At 38.1% G+C, this 17,950-nt stretch overlaps 1 protein-coding gene across 1 annotated transcript in view; it reads right to left on the bottom strand.

The window, feature by feature from the left end:
• Positions 1-17,748, bottom strand: part of ATP1B4 (ATPase Na+/K+ transporting family member beta 4) — a 106,683-nt gene extending 88,935 nt beyond the window's left edge. Inside the window, exons 1-2 of the mRNA XM_063432096.1 lie at positions 17,506-17,748; positions 8,845-8,921 (exon numbers count right to left, since the gene is read on the bottom strand). Of these exons, the coding sequence (XP_063288166.1) occupies positions 8,845-8,907 (63 nt within the window). The 5' untranslated portion in view covers positions 8,908-8,921; positions 17,506-17,748. The remainder of the gene's footprint in view (positions 1-8,844; positions 8,922-17,505) is intronic.
• Positions 17,749-17,950: the final 202 nt, after the last annotated feature.

Below are 17,950 nucleotides of genomic sequence, written 5' to 3' on the forward strand. Positions count from 1 at the left end.
ACTTTTTGAATTCCCATGAATTCCATTAGATGTGGATTACTGTTATGATAATTTTTAAAATGTAAAGATACACTATGTTGTAGAAACCCATTTCGGATGTTCCTAACATGTTCCTGAATTCTAGTATTGAGGGTTCTGGTCGTCCTTCCTATATATGCTAGCCCGCAGGGGCATGTAATCATATAGATTACCTTAGTTGAGTGACAAGTGATGACCTCTTTAATTTTAAACTTAGTGTTCTTCTCTTGTGGATGGCAAAAATTTCTCACTACTCTTCTGCCATTTTTAGAATTCTTACAGGCTCCACACATGCCACATCCATAAAAACCAGACTTTTCTTTAAAAAAATGATTTGTCAGTTTTCTTGACAGTATGTGGTTTTTGACTAAAGTGCTTTTAAGATTCGGTACACCTCTATATACTATATCTGGTGTGTCAGGGAGTATTTGATTTAGAGCTGGATCGTTCCTTAAAATTGGCCAATATTTATGTATGATCTTTTTGAGGCGTCTGCTGTTATAGTTAAAATCACAGATAAATTTTAATTCCTGTGGTTTTGTGTTGTCTTTAGTGCCCTTATACTCTATTAATTTTAATCTATCCTTATTTTCTACTTCGTTGAGGGCTTTATTCAACAGGTCATCTGCGTACCCCTTTTCTTTAAAGTCGTTAATTATTTTCTCTGATTGTTCATAAAATTTGTGTTGGTCTGTACAGTTCCTTTTGACTCTAAGCAATTGTGCCTTGGGAGCGTTTAGTAGCCAAGGGGAGAAGTGGCAACTATTCTCCCCTATATAACTGTTGACATCAACCTTCTTGAAATGGGTGCAAGTCTTTAGTACATTCTGTTCCACATAAATATTCAAGTCTAAAAATTCTACACTATTGTTGCTAAAATTACTTGTAAGTTTAATGCCCCATTCGTTTGTATTCAAATGTCCTAAAAATGATGTCAGTGATGTCTCGTCTCCCTCCCAGATAAAAAATATGTCATCGATGTATCGGCGATAGGTCACGAGATTCGCATCCCATCTATGGTCATTGTAGATAAATTCCTGTTCCCAATGCGACATGAATAGGTTTGCATAGCTTGGTGCGAATCTCGTGCCCATCGCCGTGCCACAAGTCTGTAGATAAAATTCTTCCCTGTACCAAAAATAGTTATTAGTTAAAATCCAGTTGATCCCTTCTATAATAAAGTCTATTTGTGTTTGTGGAAATTTTTTAGAATACTCCAAAAAGTGTCTTGTTGCATTGCATCCTCTCGTGTGGGAAATTATTGTATACAGAGAATTAACGTCTGCAGTAACAAGGTAATAATTATCCTTCCATTTTATGTCTTTAATTATTTGAAGTATATTGATAGTGTCCTTTAGATAACTCGGACAGGTGCAGACTATGGACTGTAGACATCTGTCAATGTACTGGGACAGTTTGCTGGAAATCGACCCTATCCCGGAGACTATTGGTCTACCGGGAGGTCTATCTTTGTTTTTATGTATCTTAGGTAGATAATAGAATACTGGAACTTTAGGGTACTGTACATTTAAAAATTTATATTCTTTCTGATTTAAAATATTTAGAGATTTTCCTTTTTCAATCAAATTGTTGTAGCTTAATTTAATATCCTTCGTGGGGTTACTTTTTAAGATACGGTATGTATGTTGGTCACTCAACAATCTCTCTGCCTCTTTGTTATAATCATCTGAACTTAAAATCACAATTCCCCCCCCCCTTGTCAGCTGGTTTAATTACTAGGGATTCATCTTTTTGTAATTCTTTTAGGGCTTGTCTCTCATGAATATTTAAATTGTAATTGCCTGTTTTGGGTTTTTTAATTGCATTTATATCATTCATCACCATTTTCTCAAATGTCGTCATTTCTTCAGAAATTAGGTGGCGTGGAAAAAAAGTGGAATTCTCTTTTAAATCTGTATGAATGATATCGGTCTCAGACTCCTCTATAGAGTTACGAATAGCTGGTTGTTTCAGAAAAAATTTCTTTAAACAAAGTTTACGTTTGAATCGGTTCAGGTCTAGATACACACTGAATTTGTCTATTGGTTTGGTCGGGGCAAATTTTAAACCCTTGGTTAATAGACTAATTTGGGGTTTAGTTAGTTCTTTTTGTGAGAGATTAAAGATTCCAGTCTGTTTGGGTATCTTTCTCTCTTTTCTTTTCTGAAAAAATGCTCCTCCTCTACCTCCCCTTCTTCTATGCTGCGTCTCCTTTTCCCTGGGGATGATCTGAGTGTTGGGGATTCCTTGCGTCTTCCCCTCACTTGTCTGTGCCAAAAATCCTCTTCCCCTAAGGGTGTGGAGAGCGCCTGAAATCTGTTTCGTGTGGTAACCTCATTGCTATTCTGGTGGAGTCTGTTTATACTCTCAGGTTTATCTTTCACAGTAATCTCGCTGTGTCTAGGTAGTTGAGTTCTTGCTTTTACTGGAGATGTGGGCCGTTTCTTCCTAACCACTGGTTCCCACCCTCTGTTCTCACGTATTGGTGACCTATTTGCCCTCCATGTTGGTCTCTCTCTTTGATTATGCTCCCTGCTCCTTCTACGTGTAGGTGTCTTTCTTATTTGATCTCTATTTCTCCTCCATTCATTCCTGTGGAAGTCAGTTCTAGTGTTTCTATACTCTTCACCTGTATTTGCATGTCCCATATTTCTGTGCGATTGTTCCCTCCCCTTAGCATATGTTCTAACCTGATTATGAGCATAGTCTTCCTTATCTCGAATATATTTTCTTTTTTTAATTTCAATTACACTTTTTTCTGTTCTTTCCAAATTTTTCTGAATGTCAATTAATGCAATAGTGAATTGTTCCGGTGTCATATTCTCGCTCAAAAAATTCTTTATTTCAATTATTTCTGAATCTATCTTTAGTAGGGTATAATTTCGCCTTTTGACAATCAGATTCATCATGCCAAAGGAGAAACTCTCCAAGAGTTCCGTCCATTCCTGTATAAAGTCCTCCTCCTCTTGGTCAAATGAGGGACTTTTTGAAAACCTCAGTCCTCTTGGAGTGATTTTCTCCCTGGCATATTTATCCAGTGTGGCGATTTCCCATTTTATCTTAATTTCCCTGATTAATAATTTTTCCAATTTATAACATGCATTCCGCAATTTTACTTTCAGTTCTTGTTCATTCTCTACCCTTGGTGTTGATGAATCATTAAATAGAGCATCAATATTTTGGCCATATTTAGATCTGTTCTCAAACAAAGACATATTGGATTGTAGCAGCACACACAGAGATGAAGAGTTTAGAGCAGTAGTAAACAAATTCACAAAGTGATCTGTGCTAAATAGGCGCTTAAAACAATTTCCAAAAAAAAAGAGGTGCTCTTGGTGTAGAAGAAGCATAGAAGAAGGGGAGGTAGAGGAGGAGCATTTTTTCAGAAAAGAAAAGAGAGAAAGATACCCAAACAGACTGGAATCTTTAATCTCTCACAAAAAGAACTAACTAAACCCCAAATTAGTCTATTAACCAAGGGTTTAAAATTTGCCCCGACCAAACCAATAGACAAATTCAGTGTGTATCTAGACCTGAACCGATTCAAACGTAAACTTTGTTTAAAGAAATTTTTTCTGAAACAACCAGCTATTCGTAACTCTATAGAGGAGTCTGAGACCGATATCATTCATACAGATTTAAAAGAGAATTCCACTTTTTTTCCACGCCACCTAATTTCTGAAGAAATGACGACATTTGAGAAAATGGTGATGAATGATATAAATGCAATTAAAAAACCCAAAACAGGCAATTACAATTTAAATATTCATGAGAGACAAGCCCTAAAAGAATTACAAAAAGATGAATCCCTAGTAATTAAACCAGCTGACAAGGGGGGGGGAATTGTGATTTTAAGTTCAGATGATTATAACAAAGAGGCAGAGAGATTGTTGAGTGACCAACATACATACCGTATCTTAAAAAGTAACCCCACGAAGGATATTAAATTAAGCTACAACAATTTGATTGAAAAAGGAAAATCTCTAAATATTTTAAATCAGAAAGAATATAAATTTTTAAATGTACAGTACCCTAAAGTTCCAGTATTCTATTATCTACCTAAGATACATAAAAACAAAGATAGACCTCCCGGTAGACCAATAGTCTCCGGGATAGGGTCGATTTCCAGCAAACTGTCCCAGTACATTGACAGATGTCTACAGTCCATAGTCTGCACCTGTCCGAGTTATCTAAAGGACACTATCAATATACTTCAAATAATTAAAGACATAAAATGGAAGGATAATTATTACCTTGTTACTGCAGACGTTAATTCTCTGTATACAATAATTTCCCACACGAGAGGATGCAATGCAACAAGACACTTTTTGGAGTATTCTAAAAAATTTCCACAAACACAAATAGACTTTATTATAGAAGGGATCAACTGGATTTTAACTAATAACTATTTTTGGTACAGGGAAGAATTTTATCTACAGACTTGTGGCACGGCGATGGGCACGAGATTCGCACCAAGCTATGCAAACCTATTCATGTCGCATTGGGAACAGGAATTTATCTACAATGACCATAGAGGGGATGCGAATCTCGTGACCTATCGCCGATACATCGATGACATATTTTTTATCTGGGAGGGAGACGAGACATCACTGACATCATTTTTAGGACATTTGAATACAAACGAATGGGGCATTAAACTTACAAGTAATTTTAGCAACAATAGTGTAGAATTTTTAGACTTGAATATTTATGTGGAACAGAATGTACTAAAGACTTGCACCCATTTCAAGAAGGTTGATGTCAACAGTTATATAGGGGAGAATAGTTGCCACTTCTCCCCTTGGCTACTAAACGCTCCCAAGGCACAATTGCTTAGAGTCAAAAGGAACTGTACAGACCAACACAAATTTTATGAACAATCAGAGAAAATAATTAACGACTTTAAAGAAAAGGGGTACGCAGATGACCTGTTGAATAAAGCCCTCGACGAAGTAGAAAATAAGGATAGATTAAAATTAATAGAGTATAAGGGCACTAAAGACAACACAAAACCACAGGAATTAAAATTTATCTGTGATTTTAACTATAACAGCAGACGCCTCAAAAAGATCATACATAAATATTGGCCAATTTTAAGGAACGATCCAGCTCTAAATCAAATACTCCCTGACACACCAGATATAGTATATAGAGGTGTACCGAATCTTAAAAGCACTTTAGTCAAAAACCACATACTGTCAAGAAAACTGACAAATCATTTTTTTAAAGAAAAGTCTGGTTTTTATGGATGTGGCATGTGTGGAGCCTGTAAGAATTCTAAAAATGGCAGAAGAGTAGTGAGAAATTTTTGCCATCCACAAGAGAAGAACACTAAGTTTAAAATTAAAGAGGTCATCACTTGTCACTCAACTAAGGTAATCTATATGATTACATGCCCCTGCGGGCTAGCATATATAGGAAGGACGACCAGAACCCTCAATACTAGAATTCAGGAACATGTTAGGAACATCCGAAATGGGTTTCTACAACATAGTGTATCTTTACATTTTAAAAATTATCATAACAGTAATCCACATCTAATGGAATTCATGGGAATTCAAAAAGTAATTGGAAATTGGAGAGGCGGTGATCCCATTAAATTAATTGGACAAGCAGAGATGAAGTGGATTTTTAATTTAAACACTATGTTACCTTATGGTCTTAATGATGATTTCGAGATATGCCACTTTTTATAAGATTTTTTGGAGACATTTTTTAGATCATTTTTTAAAGAAGGTACTTTTTAAAAAATTTTGTAGAATATCTTTCAATATATTTTTAAAATATATATTTTGTATAGATTTATGGATTTTATCCTTTGAAAAGAATAGGTATACTCTCTGCCTTTCTTAGATATGTCTAATATTGATGTTATTTCCAATATTATAGACATAATATACTTAGTGGTGAGAAATCATCATGATAAGAACCATTTAATATATGTTCTATGGTCTGTTCTTGAATGGGGCTAATATCAACGATCTCTTTTTACATGTACTTATCAGTTACTAATAGTTTGCTCTCTTTTTGTTTATAATGCTCAAATGTGAGCATATTGTGTCAATAATAGAAAAGAATATGGACAATAATATGGACATGAACATTGCCAATACTATGCCCTTCAACAAAATCGGGGCTTGAAGTTTGAAGGATTAAGAAAATCGGACAAAGATTCCGTATCACAGGAAACGACATCGAATCCCACGTGACCCGGAAGAAAGATATCATTGAATAGTGAGGTGAATACGGAACTTTCAGATTCCCGGAAGTGACGTCACACGCATGAACGCACGCACATGCGCGCTGACGTCATTGATAAGGGATAAATTATTTCAGCCGGAGGTCCCTACACTCCCCCACAGAAACGTCCGGGATTGGTTGGAATAGAGTTGGTTTCCTCCAATCCGGACAAAAGGTGGGCAATTTAAACAAGAGGGAAGCAGGAAGAGGTTACCAATTGATAAAGCCGAGAGGAATCGGCGAAACGCGTTTTGGACTGATACCAGTGTTATGTATGTATTTTAAGATTTTAACAATTTGTAGAATAAAAGTTTTAATGTTTAACATACACCTGGTACATCTTCTATCCTGCTAAAGAGGGAAGGAGTCATCCCATTAAAAGGACTCACAGGCTATTACACTCAGAGCCAGGTTACAGGCTCTGATCCAGGTGAGAAGCAATCTTCACCTTTATTCGATTTTATACACAATTATCATAAGGATTTCAACACCAGGGCGAGTTTTCCCTGTTTTCTCTTTGCTTTTTTTGAGGAGCATACTGCATTCAAAGTAAAGAATACCCGAATATCTTACATACCCCTAAAAGAAAACAGCTGGGGAGTAAGTGACTATTATTAAGCGCTACGCACTGGCACTGTTGCATATTGTTTATGTATATAGTGCACCTGTTTGAGTGTGTGTGTGTGTGTGTGTGTGTGTGTGGGTGGGGGGTGGTATATTTACTAGGCAGTATGTGTTGGTGTATGTATGTATTGGCAGTTTATGTGTGTGTGTGTATGTATTTGGCAGTGTATGTGTGTGTATGATTATATATATATTGAACAGTGTGTGTATAAGGTATTTCATTTTTAGTGAATAAACCTGTGACACAATAGAGCTAGCCCACAAAGGGGCAGCAATATAGATCTTTGCCTATGGTGGCAGAATTCCATGCACTGGCCCAGTGTGTCTGTATTTGTTTATGGCTCTGTGTCTATGTATATCAATGTGTGTGTATATAAAGGTATATGTGTACATGAATGTAAGTATATGTGAATATAAATGTATGTAAATATATATGTATATATGAATGTAAATTTGTTGATGTAATTTCACTAACAAAAGTTGTTGTTTTTTACACTTGTGGGGGGAAGGGTTATCAAAATAGATTTCTGCTCCGGGTTCCATATAACCTAGGTACACATCTGTACTAGTATCTAATGACAGGCCATAAAAAAACAGTATACTATACAATATAAAAACAGTTGGAGAGATAGAAATGCCTCTCAAGAACGTGATGTCAAAATGCCAGTTGGAAGTGATATATGAGGAGATCCCATGTGGCAAAAAAGTCAACCCTTGAGCTGTTACAGCTTTCAGTGTTTTCTGCCAACATGGGGAGTTACATACTTCTGTTGGTTATATGAAGACACACAGGAAACAGGAAATTGTGGGAAACTGACCAGGGAACTGACCAGGGAACCAGGGTACATTGCCATAATTATATTTAAAAAATCTTGGTAAAAAATCTTTGTCATATTATACCATCTCCTTTCTATATATTCATGTATTTTTACATGAGGGAAGAATGTCTTCATCCATAGACACCAGTTTTTCATGAATTGCCCAGTGGTCTCATAAAAGGCAGTCATTGTTTTTTCTATCCTAATTAGAGCTAGAGTAGGTGGACTTGCGTCCCAACATCTAGCTAAGCATATTCCCATGGCTGTACATGGTTGAAAGTTAAGCTTATTAGCTGACATGGGAAGGTATACTTCCATGTTGTCTCTGTTTAAAAATGTTGATCTTATTTTAAACTTGAGTTTCTCAATTTAGGAAACCATTACTTTTCTTGAATGAACTATGAACTAGAAGAAACAGGCTTTGTTGTAATCCTAATAATTTATCTGCAAATAATTTCTGTATGCATCGAATCAGTGTTTGTCAACTTCAGCCCCCATTTAAAAGTGCACTGTTTTGAAGCAAGGGATGCATATCTAGCCTACAGACATATCAATAAACAGCCATTTTGAACATAGATTGTTTTACAAACAAATGTAAACATTACAATTATGCAAATATACATTTTTAAAAAAACGGACATACGTAGTTGTTCATTCTTTATAAAAATATTTGGCGAATGAAAAGCTTTAGACTGTATATGAAAATGGCAACTGGATGTAAAAATAATGTCTGCATTTATGCATAATACCCACACAAAGTAAATACAGTTAAACCATACACTTCTAAAATAAAAGTATTTAAAACTTCTAAAGTAAACTTTATCCATTCCTGGAATGCTAATGTGATGCTAAAAGTAAAATAGTCCATTCAATGCCCCCACTAAAGGAATGATATGGTCCATCTAAAACTTCCTGTTTGGAAGTCGGAGTTCAGCTTATTTATTTATTTATTTATTTTTTTATCAAGTTTGAAGGCATTGGCTTTTGGCACATAAATGTGTTACAATACAGCTTGGTAATCATAACTTGAGTATAGTAAGTGAGGCTTAACGGACTTGGTGTCATACTGCAAAATACAGACGTAAAATATAGAGTTTAAAATCAAGTTACGGAACCTTTTCTATTCCACTGCACACATACTCACCAAAGGGCCAATAAAATCTTCTCTTTGGTTTGAGAGTCTTGGGGTAGATAAATCCATCTCCATGATTTTAGCTGAACCTGGAATATTTATGAAAATTGTATTACTCACTCAATAGAACGCATAGGCTAGTTCTGGAATTCACATATAGAGCATATAGTGAAATGTAAAGTTGTATGGTGTGATAGTCACTTAGCACGCCACATTAAATTTAAGTCACTATTTAAAGAATATATATTATCCAAAGAAGTCACTAGGGTGTTTAACATTGAGAAATGATGTGAAGTAGCACACGCTATGCTTGCACATTCAATATTTATATAGGAAAGAAAGCCTTTAGATCCACCAGGTTGCTCATATTCAATATCTGCGAGTGGCAAGGTACATGGGATCTCACACTCCTGTTCCACAATCTTTAAAGGGATAACTTCTACACATGTTTATAATTGTTTAAAGCATGTTTTATTTTGAGATTTGTTTTGTAGCATAACCAGAAAAAAAACAGTAAGGTTCCTCAAACATCTGTTGTGCCCAAAGTGCAGAAGAAAAGTCTATATTTTTTTGTGACAATCTTTATTTTGTCTTTTGCCATTAGTACAATTAGACATTTAGTTAATAAAATAGAATACATAGTAATAGCTTTTATGACATGTGAGATCAAACAGCTTGTGTGTAGAAGTTGGTATTGGTAGCAGAAAGTTAACTGTTATTTTATAACGGTATTAGCGTGTGCACAGTTGCGTGGGTCTATAGGGCAGCCAACAAGTTACGTTATATTGTCAGTACAGTAGTGGCACAATGTGTATCCGTGTCTTGTGGCCACTGTTATCATGGGTGTTAGTCATTGTCTCTCTAGGTACACGTCGTGGCACTGTAGGGTGTCGGTGATAGGGTCGGTACACTCTGGCATCGGGATACGGACCGGTGTAATAACATGGTCTGCAGTCAATAATCTTGGGGCTAGTGGGTCGTCCCGGAGCGGGACGTACGTGAGGCCACCTTTACTGAGGCCAATGCAATTAATTGGTGTGTGGCATCTTAGTAGGGTAAGTATGGTGAGTACGGCCCTCCAGGTGGTTGGTGGGTCCGATGTTCATTATGTCGGAAGCCGACTCGTGACTGTTGTCATGGATGCTTACCTTTATGTGGCAGTCATCAGAAGGTTCGATTCTCAGACAGTGGTAGGTCCATCCGTCAGGGCAGTTGAGTGGTAAGGGGAGGGGGAGGGTAAGGTGGGGTGGGTCGGAGGCCCCTGGTTCCCTGCTCTGTCCGCCGAGAGGTACCACAGCCAGGGCGTCCAGGTGCGAGTACATTTTTCTTGTCTATCATGCAGTGCTGCCATAAGAGATTCCATGTTGTATAATTCTCCCACCATGTCCATCCACTGCCGGAGCGTGGGTGCATCCCTTTGTTTCCACCTTGTGGGGACTAGTGAATGGCTGCTGTCAGTAGATGTTTTATTAGGGATTTTTTGTATGCTGAGTGGGTCATGTCTGTGTGGTGTAGTAACATGGTGAGGGGTTGGAATGGCAGGGCAATGTCCGTTATTTGTTGGATGGACTCTCTGAGCGTTGTCCAAAAGGGGGCAATACCGGGACAGCTCCACCAGATGTGGAGAAAGGAGCCGTCAGTGGCGCCGCATCTCCAGCAGTCTCCGGGTATCTCTGCGTCCATACGGTGCAGGATATCTGGGGTTCTGTACCAGTGTGTAAGGATCTTAAAGCTCGTCTCCTGGAATTTGGAGCTGATGGAGCAAAAAGTATATTTTCTATCCGCAGTACACAATTAACCCACGGAGCCAGTAAAATAAAAAAAAATAAAACATGTTCTGATCGAGGAAGTTCATGCTTGATTGTAATAAATATATGTAAAGCAAACTTTTTAACTTCCTTAATCAGGGTTTGAACCTATACCTGGTTCATCACAAAACCGGAATATGGCATAAAACGGATGCAATGTGCTTGACACAAATTTGAATGTTTAATTAGTGTGTTCTGTACAAGCATTGAGGCTGAGGCTCCAATTTTTTTTACCTGGAGTATTTAAGCATAATTACTTTGTTGGAGCAGTAGCCCTCAATATTTGAACAAAGCGATGGCTGGAGGTTTAAAAATATATAAAAATACTGCACACCTGGAATTTGGCTGCTATCCAGTTTTTGTCAACTCAACCATTTGTCCTATTGGAAAAGTTAATCTACACAAGGTATACTGGCTGTACAGGACCGAATGTTTTAGCTTTTAAGTGCATGCAGTGTGGCTGCAGGCATATTTTTCCTGAAACTACAATTTTTAACTTCAGCTCAAGTAAATGGAAAAAGTGAGATATGTGCCCACTTCATATGCAAACTTTTAATAACCTTTGGATATTAGGATTGCAAGAATGAGCAGTTGTGCCTTAGACTAGTTCCATAATACACTGATCAGCCACAACATTAAAACAACTGATAGATGGAGTGAATAACATTGATCATATCGTTACCATGGCACCTGTCAAGGGGTGAGAAATATTAAGCAACCAGTGAACTATGCCTTGCATAGTGCCACAATCTGTAAAGACCGCGGAAATTTGGTGCGTTCATCTCTTGAATTGGACACTGGCCTTCTATGTGGTAAAGGGAGCTTTTTATTGGAAGAAATAAAGATCGTTTTTATTCAGCTGGCGTCCTGCTGTTTTTACTATCATCAAAGTCCTATGCTGTGGACTACATGCTGGAGAAGTTAGAGCAGACTTTTACTGCTCTTCCCTTGTGAGTTTTATTCCATTTTCTTGGTTGCCTTACATAGTTTTATACAGTATTATGCTATGTTTCTTTTTCTTTTTATGTACCATATCTCCTATCTGGAATAACCGAATGCCATTTATTCTGAGACATATTTTCCTGTTGTAAGTTATTATTTTATTTTTTTCACTTGCAATTTTGCACGTTTGCTATATTGGAGTGTGATTATATTGGAAAGACACTCCTTTTTGCACTATTTCAATGCACTAATTTGCACTTTAAATAAGGTACAGCGCACCTTTCTATTTATATTGTTTGTATGGTGTTTTCTGAGCTTGTGCACTTTTAGGTGCTGCTCAACCTTTATTCTTAATATTTGCACTAATATTTTACACTTTTAGCGCCTATATTGCTTGTTTGTTTTTTAACCAGTGAACAGTCAGTTCTTGAATTTTATGTGTTAAAGGCAGGAAAAATGGATGAAAAGATCTGAATGACTTCGACAATGGACAAATAACAATGGCTAGATGACTGGATTAAAGAAAAATGGCAAGTCTTGTGGGGCATGCAATGGTTAGTACAAACAAAGGTGGTGCAAGGAAGGACAACTGGTGAACCGACATGTGCGTAGCAAAGGCTAGTGCTGAAAAACTTAATTCTGGACATGAAAGAAAGGTGTCAGAACACACAGTGCATCACAGTTTGCTGCATATGGAGTCCCCACGATGACCCCTGTCCAGGGCCGGCCTTAGGCATATGGGCGCCCTGTGCAAAAAATCTTCACAGCGCCCCCCCCCCTCCTTACCCCTTCCCACACACCCTGTCACACACACACACACACACACACACACAGGCAGGCAGACAGCCATACACACACACACACAAACACACTCAGGCAGTCATACACAGACAGCCATACACACACACACACACAGGCAGACAGCCACACACACAGCCACACAAAAACACACAGGCAGACCGCCAAACGCGCAGAGGCAAACAGCCACACACACACACACAGTCACACACACACACACAGTCACACACTGGCAGACAGTCTCACACACACACACACGCGCAGACAGTCTCACACACACACGCGCAGACAGTCACACACACACGCGCAGACAGTCACACACACGCGCAGACAGTCTCACACACACACACACAAACATAGGCAAACAGTCACACACACACACAGGCAGACAGCCACACACACACACACAGTCAGACACACACACTCACTAACAGACAAACACACTCACAGACACACACTAACAGACACAGACACACACTAACATACACACACACACTAACATACACACACACACACACTAACAGACACAGACACACTAACACACACACTAACAGACACAGACACACACTAACAGACACAGACACACACTAACATACACAGACACACACTAACATACACACACACACACACTAACATACACACACACACACTCACCCACATTAACACATTTTTTAAAATTTATTTAGACACCCCCCCCCAGCCTCCTTACCTTTGGGAATGCTGGGGGGGGGGGGGTGGGGGGTTCCTATTTCTCCCTGGTGGTCCAGTGGCTGCTGGGCGGCGCTGGCGGGCGGCTGGCGAGGGAGCACTTCCTCTGAGCTGTTTGCTCAGCTCCCTCGCGCACCGCACAGTGAGGCTGGGAGGCGGAGCCGGAATATGACGTCATATTCCGGCTCCCAGCCTCACTCTGCGGCGCGCGAGGGAGCTGAGCAAACAGCTCAGAGGAAGTGCTCCCTCGCCAGCCGCCCAACCGCCCGCCCAGCCCATCAGCCCGACCGCCCAGCATGTCTGTTAGCCTCAAGGCTAACAAGACATTTACCTTGGGCATTTGGGGGAGGCTTTTTTTTGCCGCCCCCTGGAAAATGCCGCCCAAGGCAAATGCCTTGTTAGCCTTGCGGCTAACAGACATGCCGTGTGAGCTATGCGGCCGCAGGGCGCCCCCTGCACCATGGCGCCCTGTGCGGCCGCACAGCTCGCACACCCCTAAGGCCGGCCCTGCCCCTGTCTACCAATGAAAGCACACTTAATGAGTACGTAAGCATCAGAACTAGACCATTGAGCCATGAAAGAAGGTAGCCTGGTTCTGCTGTGAAACCTTGAGTCCTGGCATTCATGTGGATGTTGCTTTGACACATACCAACAACCTAGAGATTTATGTAAGCACTCTTTTTGTTTTTTGATTATGGGGGTTTTGCCAGCTGGAATTAAGAGCCTTTAGGTTGCAGTTTGCTACTGGTTGGGGGGCACTTCCACTTAGTGCTAGAATCTCTTTATAGCACCTGCAGGATCGAGTAAGGGGCACCTCCATTTCGTGCTACCATCTCTTTAGTTATAGGGTCGGTTTTTAAGATCTATAGCACCTGTGGGATTGAGATCTCTGCAGTCCTAGCCATAAGGAACTGTTTTCTATTTTAGGATTTCGCTATGTTGTTTATCTAGCTAGATTCCACCAGGTACATCTCTAGTGTACACCCCTATCAGGATATTCAGTTTATTAGTCCAGTCCTTCATTACATTTCAGCGTTTTTTCTTTTTTGCAATTGTAGCAATCTTTATGCAAGCGCTCAAGTTGTTATACTGGCTATACCTTGTTACCTCGTTAGCAGATATTCTGCAACTTTGTGTCTATCTGCTCTAGGGGTTTAGTATTTACCTCATTAGAAGGGTTTTGTACCCTCTAGATAGGATTAGCCATAGGCTATTTTATCCTTAGGCATATATTTTTCATGACTCAGTATGTTTATTTTGGCATTTTGAGCTCTTTAGAGCTCCCCTCTGGGATTCACATTTTTTTGTGTTTGAATTAGTAGTTAGGATTCCGTATATTCAATAAAGCATTTTTTATTTTCGTTATATTTTATTTAGACCATTCTTTACAGATATCCAAGCTATGTTCTAGGGTCTACTTGTTAGAACCCTTGTACATTTTTTCTTTTTTCTTTTCTCAAGTTTACCAGGGTTACCCCCTATTTTGGATATCTGGTAGACACCACACATTCACCTTTATTAGGAGTCTGTGATTTTTTGTTTTCTATTTCAAAAGTGCAAATTTAAAACGAAATTGACACTTTAATGAATTAAACTTGTTACACCCACCCTGGCTCACAATCCTAATACTGGCCTTGTTATTTTCTTGGTTGTTTAGTTTAGTGGAGTTAAACTCAAGAGGCGTGTAACTTCGAGAGCACCAGCCTTGCAACGACTTATCATTGAGCTGCATTGGGAAATCTGTAATTGGACAACCACATAAAATCTTGACTGGGAAAAGGGTGGGATGCTGCTTTTTAAACTGTTTTTAGATATACCCTAATGAAAATATAAAAATATAATTAAATACGTGCATGTTTTCTTTGGGGGTACATCTACTAAACAATGATTTAAACAGTACGTATTTTATATTATTTATACATATATTTATTTAATTGAATTAAATAAACACACAATTTGCATAACATGTTAAATTTTGGATTTGTACTGGGCATATTATCTATATTTTTAATTTAACTAACTAAAAAATACCAAAATATGTAACCTCTGCCCTTTAGTTTGGGAATCTGCTCATTGACCTTAAAGTTCAGAATGCCTTTTTGTCATCAAGAGCATATCTAAAGGCAATAAAAGAGACCGATGCAGAAATTAAAGCCCACATGTACTAACACTGAGGATCCCCAAATCACCCCTCAACCTTTGTTAGAATATATGCAGAGGCAGTGACGTGTTTAACTAGATGGCTTGTTACTGTTCCTTCCTTCTTGAGGTGTGTGGATTATGAGTGAAGCTTGTTAAATATGCAGGTGGATGTAACATCACTTATATAAATAAATTCTACCATTGACAGAGGAATGAATTTACAGGGGACACTGCACCTGCAGAAATCACACTAATCACAGATGACAGACTCCTGACATGAAGCAACACTGAATATGCATGTGGTGGGGAAAACAGGGGAGAAGAGATATTGGAAATGCAAAAAGGGGAAAAATATGTGGAGATGATACATATATCTCCGTGCATGCACTCAGACTGAGATCAACTGGAAGGGGCAATGGGAGATAACATATGAGGGTATGAGGAGGAAATTATAAAAATATGAGATAAAGTAGGTATGTAATAGAGATATACATATCTCTCTTAGGAGGGCAAGGAAATAGCGCAAGCAATGAAGCAAGGTGAGATGGAATTTGGAGAGGAAGAAAAGATGGAATGTTGTAAGGATTATGGAATAAGAAAGGGTGTGGAGACTAAAAATTGAAGAGATACAAATGGAGTGATGATTGGAGAAGGTAAATGATGAAGGGGTGAGATGGAATGTGGAGGGGAGATGGAATGAAAGGGTGACTTGTGATTGGTGTGAGGATCTGTGGAAGAAGGGGAAATATTACCAGTGTTATTTACCAAAGTGAGCTGTAATAAACGTAAAGGCAACTTAGATTTGTTTTCCCGTTTGGTTATTTTCACCTTAAATTTGAAAGTCACTTTGAATTCTCCTTGAACAACCCCAAGTTTCTGGGGAGGGTATTGGATGAGACTGGGTGCTAAGGATGGTGTAACTGGATGTTTGAGAGAACAGGGATGAATAGTAAGCCAAAAGGCTGGCACCAGGTTTAGTGAGTGTGTTGGACAGTGGAGAGAGGAATCGAGTATGGGATAGAACTAGGGAAGCAACATTAGGCTACAGGACAGGGAAAAAGTCAAATTGATAACAATTGTAAAATTATAATAATAATAAAATTAATAATAATAGTTTTTATATGCTACTTTTATTAGGCCCAGCTCCAACAACATCTGTCTCTCTCTATATATTTTAGCAATTTGTTTTCACTTATTTTTTTGCATAAGGCTACACAAAATTAATGACAGAATGATAAATATTGTAATCAAATAAGCCCCTCTCCCCAAGTGAAAAGTAAACAAAATTTTGTATTACGCTATTTATTTTGAATTATGTAATGCTGGAGTTTAGAATTTCTCCCAGCTAGGAGATTCTATTTTTTTTCCTCATTTTTTTTTTTCTAATAAAGTATGGTTAGCGTTAACCGATGAATATTTATACTGTTGGTAGATGGGAGCAGTTTTCTTCTATTTTTGGAGAGCAAAAACGGGTGCTATTCTGAGGCAAAGTGATAAATAAGGAGCAATCACAATGGAAATCAATAGAACATTTAGCACTAAGCACTCAAACTCCTGTTTAGCCTTGATCAATTTTTCACCATGTATTCTAATCTCTTAGTTGGGTACATTGCCATTTGGAGCACAATGCTCCGTTTGTTTAAAATGTTGCACTTTTTAATTAGCCACCATGTTTAAAACTGCATGCTGTATATTTTTCAAACATCTGTCTGCTAATCTAGATTTTTCCCTTAGTGAGTTGTAGAAGTGCTTCATGTATCTTATATACACCATTCACATACATCCTTGCTCTACTCAGGTCTATATGAGGAGTATCACATTTTGAATGAAAATAGATTGTGTTGAATAATTACTTTACATGCTTTACTTGTTGAGTAACAGTACTTGTTGTATTGAAAGATCTCATATTTCTTGACAGAAAATATAAATAGAAGTGACGGATACATTGATAGAACTCCAGCGTGCCAACAATGTAATACAGAACATTTTGAACTTATTAATTACAAAAAACAATTTAAAAAAAAAGGAAAACAAAGTTTAACTTAATGTGTTTGGTTAATAAAGTTAAGATAAAAAAAAAAAAAAAGAAAATAAACAACAAAACAAAATAAGCTTAAACAAATTAATTTAACAGGGATGCATATTAAATTAATGATTCATTTTAAACCTCATTGATCTCCCATTGCCATTATGGCTGCATGAATCATTCTGGAATGAATGTAATAATTATCAATTATTCAGTAATATTTTTTTTTAGAAATAAAAATCAATTTACCTTGTATTGTGTATTTTTCAGAAATGCAGAACCTGGATTTTGGAACTTCCAGCAAAAAATAATATATGAATTATGAATTTATTTATTTTTTATCCTGGCATTAAATCCTTCAACTGAGAAAATAAATTAAGGAGTTCAGAGGTAGAACGTCTGACTTTCTCATGAATAAAGATTCAGAGACTGTTTTCTACCTTGGGGACCTGGCTGGAGTGTGGAGATCAAGCAGCATGTGTCTGTCACTCACACTTAGCCTCATGCTGGCAATGAGTTTAAAGACCGAATCTATTTTTATCTTATTGGATCCTAGCTTGTCGAAAAGAAGCTGCGTATTGCACTGTCTGTTCCCACACAGATCCTGCAGAAACTGGATGTGATCAGATCATTTAGTCAGTGTTGGCTTTTTCCCACACAGGTCCTGCAGAAACTGGATGTGATCAGATCATTT

Source organism: Pelobates fuscus, chromosome 9 (assembly GCF_036172605.1).
Source record: "Pelobates fuscus isolate aPelFus1 chromosome 9, aPelFus1.pri, whole genome shotgun sequence".
Taxonomy (NCBI): Eukaryota; Metazoa; Chordata; class Amphibia; order Anura; family Pelobatidae; genus Pelobates; species Pelobates fuscus.